A 13,263-nucleotide genomic window follows, 5' to 3' on the forward strand; every position below is an offset into this window, starting at 1 on the left:
GATAATTCAGTTTTAATGTTTGAAGAAAATTAAACTGAAAATTAATCATGAAATATTTCAAAAACGGTTGTAATTTACCATAATACCAAATTAAAAGTTTTTGGGCCAAAAGTTACGGAAATATAAGTGAAAATCAATTTTTGAAATTTAATTTGTCTAGCAGAAAAATATTATTTAGATTTTCTTCATTATTGGACTAGTAAAAAAAGCACTTGATGATAATGAATGATTTCATTTAAGAAATTCTTAGTTTTATACATTTCGTTATAATCTTAATTACATACAAGAAGTTTTCTCTTCGTTTCATATTTTTTACACTATTTACAATAAAATAAGTACATAAAATAGGTTGGTTAATATTAATTATTACAGCCGTTCAGATATTTCAGTTTTCTTTCAAAAGTAGGTAGCTTTTAATTTGGTATATATTGTGATAAATTACAACCGTTTTTGAAATGTTTCAGGTCTAATGTTCACTTTAATTTTCTTCAAACATTAAACCTGAAATATGAAAAATATGAATGATTTCACTCAATAAATTCTTAGTTTTATACATTATTATAATTAAAAAATTAACTAAAATTAAGTTACAAAAATGCAGTTTTCATATCTATTATATAATTTATAAAAAAAAAGAAAAACAAAATGTGGTATTACATTTTCATGAGAAATAAGACTTCTCGTTATTGTGCATTCTAGTTACACAATTTATTTAAAATAAATTAGGCAACTGAGTTAAATGGAATAAAATCATTACAGGCACGTTGATGTAACAAAATAAATATCCCCAGTGGCTTCTCACAGTTTTAAACACAACTGAAGAAACAATAGACTGTTAATATTAGGTAACACCCTAATTAGTAATGGGATACAAGCGAGCTTTTGTTCAAATAATTTATGTTTAGGCTTCAGATGTTAATAAATTTAACAAGATAACAGTTTTTGGCAAATATTATTTTTATATGTTAAGTGTGCTATAAGAAAATGTACCAATTCGAATAATAAATATACGTTGAAGAGAATAACCTTTTGCAATTCTAAACATCTTATATTCAACATAAGATCGTATTTATACGGATTATTGAAGTGTAGAGACCATTTCACATTTTGTGCAATGTTAAATCAGTGCAATTGGGTATTGCAAACTCCTTACACAGTGTATCTATTATGTATGCAGTAAATTACAATGCCGATGTAAGACCAAGCAATTTTAAACAAGAGCAACCAATGATTACCAAGCACATTTTAAAATGAAATAATATTTTGTTAAAGATATACTAAATTGTATAAAAACTAAAACTAATCCAGTAAATATAAATAAATGTTAAAAAATAAATACAATGTCTTAAATTTTTAAGTTTTATTATACAAAAATATAGATATAATACTGAGTAGAAAAAATTTGTACAATAATCAATCAATATATAAAATTATATACAAAAGATTACAAAACTAGTTATAATCATGGATTGAGTCACGATCGTTAAAACATAAATGACACAATACGAGGTCCAAATTATCCTAGACGTTATTCAACTAAATTATGGTGCTCCATATTCATTGGTGGGTCTTTTGTTGAAGCTTCCCGAGTTGTACGAGTCATAGTTGTTGCCGTTGTTGTTATAGTTGTAGCCCGAATTCAAATTGTTGTTGATGTTGTAAGGAGTGGCTTCGCTGGAGTAGTCTTTAATGTGGACGGAGCTGGTGGCCGATCCGGCTTGGCTGTATCCACCGCTGTATCCGTTGTTGTTGTTGTTGTTATTGTAGGCTGGGGCACCGTATTGCTGGGACGGGGCACCGTATTGTTGTCCACCGTTGTTGTATCCTCCGTGTCCTCCCTGGTTGTACTGTTCCGGGTATTGAGCGGTTCCTTCGTACCTCACGTCGGCATGGAAGCCACTTTGCCAGTCGGCGTAGTACGTCACGATTTGGGTACGTCCGTCAGGAAGGGCGACTCGGTATTCACCGCGGACTTGGTTGCCGTCGCTGGATTCCTGTCTGTTGTAGTTGTTTCCGGAGTAGTCGTCTTTTACTTGGTAGCCGAATTCGTATGCTTTTGGCTGTGTAAAGACATTAATAAATATTAATTTTTAATTCAAATTTTTCATATATACAGTACGAAAAGCGTTTGATCCGTCTGATTTGTGAGAGAGACATCATACACGACAGCGACACTAGTCTCCCCTTACGCGACAAACTTGGGACCTTTACTGTCTCTGTCGTGCATAATGTCTCTTTCAAAATTCAGACGGATCAACATTCTGATTCTGAACTAGTAACCTTTTCCTGAGCAAAATCTAATTGCAGTTTATCATTTAGTAATTAGATAGATACAAATGGCCTTATATAGACGTAGAATCTTTAATAACTGTAATGAATATGGAAGATTATAAACTGTCGAGTCAAATTATATATTTTAGTTTATTCATTTTCAATTTATATTTTTATTATACGTTGAAATTTGTGCCTATTACTACAATTACATTAGTTAATATAATCTTAGTTATTCATTCATAAATTAATTTATAATAATAATTATAAAAATTTTGTAAAAGGTTACCACCTCTTTTTTAAGTAGCAACGAATTTCACGGAATAAGCGTTGAAGCCAATTGTCATAAGCATTAAAAGAAAGTATTTGTTTTAAACTGCGAATCCTTTGTTCACAAAACAATGTTGGGAGTACTTACTTCACCGTGATCGTAATTGTCAGTGTTTGCATGATGATTTGGTGTCCCATAACTGCTAATGGGATCACCCAATGGTGTACCGTAATTGTTACTTGGAGGTTCACATCTAACTACGGCCATCCAGGTCAAAAGAATCGACACGAACGTCTGAAAAATGAACAATAATTATCTAAAAATTCTCCTAAAAAGTATATATTTGATTACAAATGGATATAAAAGGTATAAAGGAAGCAAAATATCCGTGAAATATGTGTAATTTAATTAATTTATATCTATTAAAATTTAAAATTAAAATAATTATTGTCTGGCTTTGGTTTTGATACATAAATATAAGTAATAAATTTAGTTCAATAATAGTTATAAATGTTTAAAATACATAAATTATAAAATCAGGTTTTGTTCTTAATAATATCGAATATAAATACTTTCTTAATCATTTTCTTTGTGCGATTAAACATGTGTTTTGTGAAAATATGACGTGTGGAATAATTGGATTAAAAATTAGGAGAAAGTTGCATGTAAATGTATCAATAATTTCTTTTAACCTATTTATTTAATTTAATAATACATTGAATTTCTGATCCATCTGAATCCTGAAAAAGACATCATGTACAATAAAGACAGTAAACCTCCCACTATGGGGCTCTCTAAATGAAGATGGATCAAATATATATATTAAGAATTTAACACTTTAAAATAAAGTAAATAAATTTTAAAAACATTAATGTATTTAAAATTAATCAAATTATATTATATATTAATAATAAATTTTCAGGAATCCAATGTTGTAATTATGTTGAATATTTGTCCAAAATAGATCTTGTATCAGTTTTTATTTTTAACAATGCAAATATTTTTTAGGTAATAAAATGGTGATCAATAATTTGGAAAAATAAATCGTCCACATAAAATGATCACTGAATGTCTCCCTTTAAATTAAGATGGGTCAAACTCTTTTCCTACCATATACATACATTTATTATATACTTCTTCTGAAATAGTTAGTTTTCAATATATTAAGAATTTAATATTTTTTAAAATAAAATAAATAAATTTTAAAAAATTAATAAAATTAAAATTAGTTAAATTTTCAACATAATAAATTTTCAGGAATCCAATTTTGTAATTACGTTGAATATTTGTCCAAAATATTTGTATCAGTTTTTTTTTATTTTTAACAACGTAAATATTTTTTTAGATAATAAAATGGTGATCATTAATTTGGAGAAATAATATATCGACCACATAAAAAAATCACTGAAAGTCCCTTATCACATCATCACATTTGGTATTCCAGATCACTCTCAATTCACAGTTAAGCACTCCATGTGATACTCACTGTTTTCATCATTTTCGTAATTTGAGTAAACACAACACACGGTTGATAACAAAATATGTCTGTACACTGACCACAGAGGCACTGAACTGATTTTCTGAAAAATAAATTCGGTTTATATATGATTCGCAATATTTGGCAATCCATTGTGTTTATCTATGTAGAGTACCACTTTTACTCCAATTTCCTCCCACACACAGACCGATACGCGTTCCCCCCATTTCACTGCAGTTGAATCGTCGAAGAATAACCTTCGTTTCATTTGGACTTCGTGTTTCGGCATCAATGATGAGATTATCTCAGGACGATTATGCAACTGTGATCTGATATCTGACTAAGTGGATCATCACTTCTCAGCCTAAAATTAATATAATTAAACCATTTTTTGGATAGGTAGGCATCACCTTGAAATACTTTTTATTACTTCTATAAAGAGGTAATAATTTATTTCGGAGCAAATTAAGTGTCTCATCGATGATATTTTTGGTAACCGTATTTCATGAATCTATTGCATTGTTCTTTATTTCAAATAAATCATTGTATTTGAACAAGTAGTTCATTAGAACAAGTTTAAGTGAATGTAAAAATAGTTAAAGACATTTTAATGCAATACGGTTATGCATTCATTTCTTTTCAAGATTCGACCCACAAGAAAATTATAATTCTATTAATAAGTAAATATCTCTCCATCTCCTTCTTTTCCCGTCCTATATTCTATGCCACTGAAGATTTTTTTTAAACTTTTAAGCTTTTCATTTTCTTTAAACAATTTTGAAAAAAGGGCACCCTAATTAATTTTTATCATAACCGTTTTTTGAAATATTGATGATTAGATATTTTCGATAAATTTTAAAATTAAATAAAAATTAATAAATTAATTTAATAAATAGATTTTAATTTTTTATTGATATACCATTTCAATAAACAAGTTGAGGGTAGAAATACATTACCACTCTAATTAATTTTAATTTTCTATAATGATACAGTAACGTAGTTTCTCCTCTTTTTCCATCCTGTATTTTACGCCACTGAAGATTTTTTTTTTGAAACTTTTAAGTTTATCATTTTCTTTAAACAATTTTGAAAGAAAGCACTCTAATTAATTTTTATCACAGCTGTTTTTTGAAATATTGATGATTAGATATTTTCAATTAGTTTTCAAAATTGAATAAAAATTAACAAATTAATTTAATAAACAGATTTTGAATTTTTATTGATATATCATTTCAATAAATAGGTTGAGTACCGAAACACATTGTCACCTTAATTAATTTTAATTTGTAGTAGTAATAGTGAGGATTTTCATAAAATTAATATCTTAATGGGACGCTAATTAATTCACTGAAATATATAATTATATCTTATATAAATAATCATTATAGAACTTATTAAAATATAAAGCAACACATTAGCGTCTTTAAAAAATGTAATGTAATAATAGGAACTAATTGAAAGGGAAGAACATGGTAAAGAGAATGTGCTAAGTGCGAAACAAGGTTTTTTAATTGAACAAATCAGTTTAACATTTGGTAATATTGCAATTAGGTAAGATTTTTCGAATGCACTAATCTAAAATCGTTGCCCCGTCAAGCACGAACTAAACATAAATTATGCCAACTACGAATTAATTTATTTCTGAGATGTACAGAACATAATGATCAAATTAATTTTCATTACTTAATTGCCGCAAAGAGTGAGCAAATGTGGATTACTTTCAAATATATTTCAAGAGGAGCACCAACAATTAGAAGTTAATTACGGATTTGGAAACATTTTGAGATTCTCCGTTGTATAATTTGCATTAAAGTTATGAAATCCATGTTATGGGAATATTACTAAATAAGAGTAATTGTCTTAATTTAATGGGTTCTTCGGAATACACGTAAAACATATTTTATGCTGTTTTATTAAATAACTAGCTTGTTAACCGGATGGCTGCTGTTCTCAAGATTTTTTATTTAAGCAATATTGAATACCTATTGTGACTATCACACACATCCTACAGCGGAGTGTATTTAACCCATTCATTAACCAAACGCTCCAACGTTTAAAGCTATACTTTACTTTCAAAATTAATAAACATAAATTTTATTCACATTTCAAAAAGTCCTCAATTTGCTTGTATGCATAAATTTATTCCTTGTCGAACTGAAAACACCATTCAATATAGTCCTTGCTCTTCGCTAATTTTATTAAAGGCATTATTAACTGGCAAAGTATAGACCCTCTCTCTCATTGGTCCACAATGTGATCTAATGGGTTAAGGTTTAGCAACTTTGGAGGTCAATTTATAGGAGCGTCATTCCCACGGTCAAATCAATGGATTTGGAAAATTTTCGGAGAGCCACTTGTGACTAATATGGAGAGGAGCAACGTCATGTTGTGTTAAAGATCACGTTTTCTTTCCAGTGGGACATCTTCGAGGAATTTGTAAAGTCTTGTCTCTAGAAAATGAAGATACATTTCTTCAGCTTAATAACCAGAAAGAAAAGTGCATTTTTCTTGGTAGTGTGTGACTTTTCGAGGATTGAGATTTTTACATCAAGTATTTTTTCGTAACTGAACTGATTGTGTGACTAAGACAGTAGTAAGTCTTCTTTGCCGTTTTAAGATATATAATTTCAGATATATCTCATAAATTTGAAGGGCTGTATTTTCTTCAGAAAAATATTATTGGACGTGTTCTTCCTACTCTCAAATTTTAACCACCTATTTTAGTAATACTTTTTATATTTTAACAACTAAACTGATTGTGTGACTAAGACAGTAAGTCTTATTGACCTTTTTAAGATATATAATTTCAGACATATCTCATAAATTTGAAGGGCTGTATTTTCTTCAGAAAAATATTTCATTAGTTTCTATACTATTGGGCGTGCTCTTCCTACTCTCAATTTTTAACCACCTATTTTTGTAATACTTTTTATATTTTAACAACTAAACTGATTGTGTAACTAAGACAGTAAGTCTTATTGACCTTTTTAAGATATATAATTTCAGACATATCTCATAAATTTGAAGGGCTGTATTTTCTTCAGAAAAATATTTCATTAGTTTCTATACTATTGGGCGTGCTCTTCCTACTCTCAATTTTTAACCACCTATTTTTGTAATACTTTTTATATTTTAACAACTAAACTGATTGTGTAACTAAGACAGTAAGTCTTATTGAACTTTTTAAGATATATAATTTCAGACATATCTCATAAATTTGAAGGGCTGTATTTTCTTCAGAAGAATATTTCATTAGTTTCTATATAATTGGACGTGCTCTTTCTACTCTCAATTTTTTACCACCTATTTTCGTAATACTTTTTATATTTTAACAACTAAACTGATTGTGTGACTAAGACAGTAAGTCTTATTGAACTTTTTAAGATATATAAAATCAGACTAAATGTACCTTTTTGAAATTAATTGTCTACAAGAATAAACTATTCAATTGTTTATTTTGGCGTTATACAGACTCATGCAAACAATGTTGCAACATCTTGCCAAACAATTTATTTCGATTCACAACAAATTTTAATTGCCTTATTTAATCTTCTTTATCTATTGTTGTGCTCGATTATGCACGAAATATTACATAGGCGGCCTGTCAAATTTACACAAAGTTTGCTGAAATCACTGCTCAATTTTACCAGTCGTGTAGACGAAAGTTGAAAGAAATGATGCAAACAATATTTATGTATAACATAATTGTTCTATATATAATTTAGACTCCCTAACAAGATAGGAGAACAATAACTTTGTGGCGTGATTTTTCGGACACAAAATTAGGCAATTTTGAACTTTTCAATGGGAAAATATCATTTAGATTAAAGATAAAATTACTTTAAGTTAGTTTTAAGATGAAGTTTAATAATTTCATTAGTTCAGGGAAATTATTAATGTGTACAAAACGATAAAATTACTATAAATATGTATAAGTTTTGTGTATTTTTATAGGAGTAAAAGAAAATTGTTTCTTAGATCAAATAGTCCTACTGTTTATTACATTATTAATTATATGTGGGAAATCATTTGTGGTAAACTGACGAGTAAAGACATTGATATCTAAAATGTGAGTATACAATGAAATTAAAGTGAATAAATAATTAATTATTCAGCTGATTTAATAGAATACCAGTATATTTATTCGCACTATGTAATTGTAATTTAAAATTAAAAGTAGACTGACGGAAACCGTATTTCGCAGAGTATCTTAAAGAATATAATTATACTCAGAAAAATTTCACAACGTAATTTTCTAAGATATTTTTTAGAAATTTAATATTTTTAATGAAATTCACTGCAATTATCCAATTTGCATTATATTGTATTACAGCAAACACAAATGAAGATAGCTAAACCAGTAGTCATTATTTAAGCTTGCACAATAATTTAAAATGGGCATGCAACAATTTTTCTTAAGAACAGATATTTAAGTGATCCGTTGTATTTATCATAAAACGCAAAATACAACAATAATCCAGGATAAATAATATATTATAATTTAATAACATTATCTATTATTATTATGTTCTCTAGATTTCCTTTTTCCTTTTTTCTTTTTTGCCATTATTAACAGAGGTATCCCGATTAATTACTACAAAAAGCGAAATTAAAGAAGCATGTAATAATTGATTTTAGTTCTTTTTTTTAAATGAGTAGTCTTTGGAATATATTTACAATAAAATGTGTTTCTGTCAAATAGCAATTGTTAATTTAAAATTTGGAAAATTGGAAAATTTAGAAAATTGTAAAATTGTAAAATTGTAAAATCCGAATTTTTTTAACCAGATTATGCTCTTCTAAATAAATAAGTCGATTTCTTAAAAAAATCTAATAAAAGTTCAACAGAAAACGAGATAAAAAAGTTTTAACAAATTAATTTTACCCATCTAAATAGAAAGGATTAATAAATAAATAAATAAACGAAACAAGATAAACGAAATTGAAGAAGCATGTAAGAATTGATTTTAGTTCTTTTTTTTTATTGAGTAAAGTCTTTGTAATATATTTACAATAGAATGTGTTTCTGTCAAATTGCAATTGTTAATTTAAACTATGTTAGGTTCTTACAAACGCATGAAATTACTAAGTAGTAGGTATGCAACTCAGAGTACACATACAGTTCAAAATATGAATGAAATTCATTCATTCATCTTCATTCATAGAAAATTTTGGTCAATCTAATAATGTTTATGCATTCTTCCAATACGCTTCAAGACAATTTTTGAGTCACAAACAGTTTTATTTTTTTTTTACATTTAAATTAGTTTCAATATTTCTACAATAGTGTTTTTCATGCAAACTAATTCAGTGCAACTTAAAGTTTTTAAATAGTTCAGACAAAATAATTTTGTAAGCTTTTATTACTTTTATACGAAAGTTTCAATATTCTTACAATAGAGTGTTTTGCTCATAGCATCAATACAATGTAATTTCTATCATCATCTTCATAATCACCATTTATAATCTTAAAAAAACTCAGATTTCATTCAAGAAATTTCTATTCCAAACTCATTCTATGTAAGAAGGGTTCTCTTTCATGGCAATATTTGGTTGGTCATGGAAAAACGAAGACTCCATTTGATTTGAATTAGAACACTTACCTACTGCTACCGTAACAATTAATATGGCAAGTGGATGACTTAGTCGTTCTCAATTAATTACTTAAAGGAAAATAAAACATTGATTAAATTATACTAAAAATAATGTAGAACATACAGAATCCATACGTCACTTACAGAGTAATACTGATCTTTCTAATTGAAGCAAAATTACTTTCTGGTAATTCATATTGTTACAGTGTAGTTGATCTGGAAATCATTTGTTAAATTCATAAGTAATGTTTACATGACAATTTTAGAAAATATTTCTATTTACATTTGTGCATAGAAGGATATATGGTACAAATAGAAACTAACACAGTTCGTAGTTTTTAACATCAAACTTTATATTATTGATAAATTTCATCATAAAAAAATTAATGATACTTCCGATTCTAATTAATATCTATGCAAAAATTGTCCTGGTTTAATATTTAATTTGATGCGACCTCAGTAGACACGAAATGAATTAGGAGCGGAAATTTAAAAGTAATAAGCAGAACCGAATTCCTAATAAATATCACTATAAAGTCTTTAGTTCATCAGATTTCTCAGGGTATAACACAGGATAAGTTGGAGTTAATCGTGGGGGGTAAATACGCGAAAGTTGAGTTGCAAATTGGAGAAAGTTTGTTGTACATCATCCCCATATTCCATCTACAAAGAGTGCATTAAAACTGGAGATTTGGAAAAATGGAATAATGGAAAATGAAAAAATGGAGTAATGGAATAAGGGAATGATGGAATGATGGAATGATGGAATGATGGGATGATGCGATGATGGAATGATGGAATGGTGCGATGATGGAATGATGAAATGATGGAATGATGGAATGATAGAATGATGGAATCATGGAATCATGGAATAATAGAATGATGGAATAATAGAATAATGGACAAATGAAATAATGGAAAAAGAAAAAATGAAAATAATGGAAAATATAAAAATGAAAAGATGGAAAATTGGAAAAACGTAACATTAAGCAATATGAATCATTGCTGAAAATTGGACTTTATTTAGGACAAAAAGCAAGCATACCAACCAAACTAATCACCTTAATTAATAAAAATAACATGTTTATTGCACTTTTTTTAAAAGGAGTTCGCCGTTGTCATGAAAGTGGAGTTACAAATTGGAGAAACTCTGTTGTACGTCATCCATATATCCCATTTACAAAGAATGCATTAAAATCGAAAAAATGGATAATTGGAATAATGGAAAAATTGAAAAATGGCAAATGGACAATTTTAAAAATTGAAAAAGTATAAAAAATGGAAAAAATGGAAAAAATTGAAAATTGGAAAAATGTAACATTAATCATTAACTAGAGTTACAAATTGGAGAAATTCTGTTGTACTTCATTTATAAAATCCACCTATAAAAAGTGCATTAAAATTATATCTATTATATCAAAATATGGGAAACCGAGAATCTGAAATAAATCAGTATCTTTGAGATCTAATTATATTGGGCGCCAACAAGATTATTTAGTACAGAAAGATACACCGTGTCAATGGTGGCACACTTCTCATCTTATACTTAATTAAGCCTAATTCCAGGTAATGATTCAGCAATAATTACTGAAAATAGACGTATCAGTTGCATTTTGTACAGTTTATAGTTGTCATGGTTTTGTCGATAATTTTCGTTAAAATTTTGTTTATTAAAAAATGAAAATAGAAAAATATTAAATAGATTTTGTAAATTTGCAAATTGGACTTGATTTAGTTAAATCGAATCGTTAAATACATGAAAACAACTAACATCATTTGATCAAAATTTTCAGTTTTTTCATTGTTGAAATCAATGCGTTGCTCAAAATCGCTTAATGTAGATACGGTTCTGTCTATTATTTATTAAACTGGTTCACTCAGCGTGAGTAATTTTCACTTTTAAAACACACTACTGTGCCTTCCGTCCGTCGAGCATCTAACTTTCGTTCTTTGATAAAAAACGTTACACCCATGACAGTGGATTTCAGTGTGCTTATTATGAAATTTAGACTGACCACTCCAGTTATTAATCTAAATAAATTTTGATCGATTTCAGTTAGTGTGTATAATAAACTGTCACTTTCAATAACAATTAAATTTTGATCTACTCTCGCTTTTATAGTGGTTTTCTAAATTAATCAGTCGTATTAAATATTTTGTGTTTATTATTTGTTTATTATCTACAATTATTTCTAAATAATGAATCATGGATAATGGTGCTGTGTAATTTACATGAAATTATAAAAAAAAATTATAAAAAATTTAATTTTTTCAGTGGATTAGTTAATATTTTAAGAAATCTTTAAATCAAATCTTCAATTGTACTAAATATTTTATGTTTTTTATCTATTTAATGTCTATATTATTTCCAAATAATGAATCATAGACAATGGTGCTGTGTAGTTTATACAAAATTATAAAAAAATCATAAAAAATCTCATTTTTTCATTGGATTAGTTAATATTATGTTAAAAAAAATCAATCGTACTGAATATTTTACGTTTATTATCTGTTTATTGTCTATATTATTTATAAATAACGAATCATGGATAATGGTGCTTTGTAATTAATTCAAAATTATAAAAAAATCATAAAAAATTTCATTTTTTATTGAATTAGGTAATATTATAACAAATGTTAAAAAAATCATCAATCGTACTAAATATTTTATGTTTATTATCTGTTTATTGTCTTTATTATTTATAAATAATGAATCATGGAAAATAGTGCTGTATAATTTATACAAAATTATAACAAAAAAATATAAAAAACTTCATTTTTTCATTGAATTAGTTATTATAAGAAAAGTTTAAAAAATTATCAATCGTACTAAATATTTTAAATTTATTATCTATATTATTTCTTAATAATGAATCATGGATAATGGTTCTGTGTAATATGTACAAAATTATAATAAAAAATCATAAAAAATCTCATTTCTTCATTGAATTAGTTAATATTATAAGATATGTATAACAAAATCATCAATCGTACTAAATATTTTATGTGTAGTATCTGTTTATTATCTATATTATTTCTAAATAGTCAATCATGTATAATGGTGCTGTGTAATTTATGCAAAATTATAAAAAAATATCATAAAAAATCTCAATGTGCATTGAATTAGTTAATATTATAACAAATGTTTAAAAAATCATCAGTCGTACTAAATATTTTACTTTTATTATTTGTTTATTATCTATATTATTTCTAAATAATGGTGCTGTGTAATTTATATAAAATTACAAAAAAAAAAATAATAAAGAATTTCATTTAATCATTGAATTAGTTAATATTATAAGAATTATTTAAATAAATAAATATTTTATTTATAGAAGAAATATTACAATATATTTTTCTGTTATATATTACATTTTATAACGAAATATAAATTAACTTCGAATTTTGATAGCTAGAAGCAGATTGTTTTTTTCAGTTGGAGTGTAACCCAGATTTTATTACGATGTGTACTATTCACCTTCAGGGCTAAATGAAATCAAAATTTCTTTCAAGCACATTCTGTTTTTATAAATTATTGGTTTATTTGTCTAGAACTACCATTATTTATTAGTTTGATATTGTTCACATATATCTTTTATGATTTACTATGATAAAATTTAAAATTGTTTAAGATTAATTATTCATTTAAA

General features: G+C 26.8%; 1 protein-coding gene across 1 annotated transcript; it reads right to left on the reverse strand.

The window, feature by feature from the left end:
• Positions 1-1,413: 1,413 nt before the first annotated feature.
• LOC109597575 (pro-resilin) lies at positions 1,414-4,109 on the reverse strand. Its single transcript, XM_020013305.2, has 3 exons — positions 4,029-4,109; positions 2,690-2,836; positions 1,414-2,060 (listed from the first exon to the last, which is right to left on the reverse strand). The coding sequence occupies exons 1-3, from the start codon at positions 4,038-4,040 to the stop codon at positions 1,542-1,544; spliced, it is 678 nt and encodes a 225-aa protein (XP_019868864.2). The 5' UTR covers positions 4,041-4,109; the 3' UTR covers positions 1,414-1,541.
• Positions 4,110-13,263: the final 9,154 nt, after the last annotated feature.

The sequence above is a fragment of the Aethina tumida genome, chromosome 2 (genome assembly GCF_024364675.1).
Source record: "Aethina tumida isolate Nest 87 chromosome 2, icAetTumi1.1, whole genome shotgun sequence".
Lineage (NCBI taxonomy): Eukaryota > Metazoa > Arthropoda > Insecta > Coleoptera > Nitidulidae > Aethina > Aethina tumida.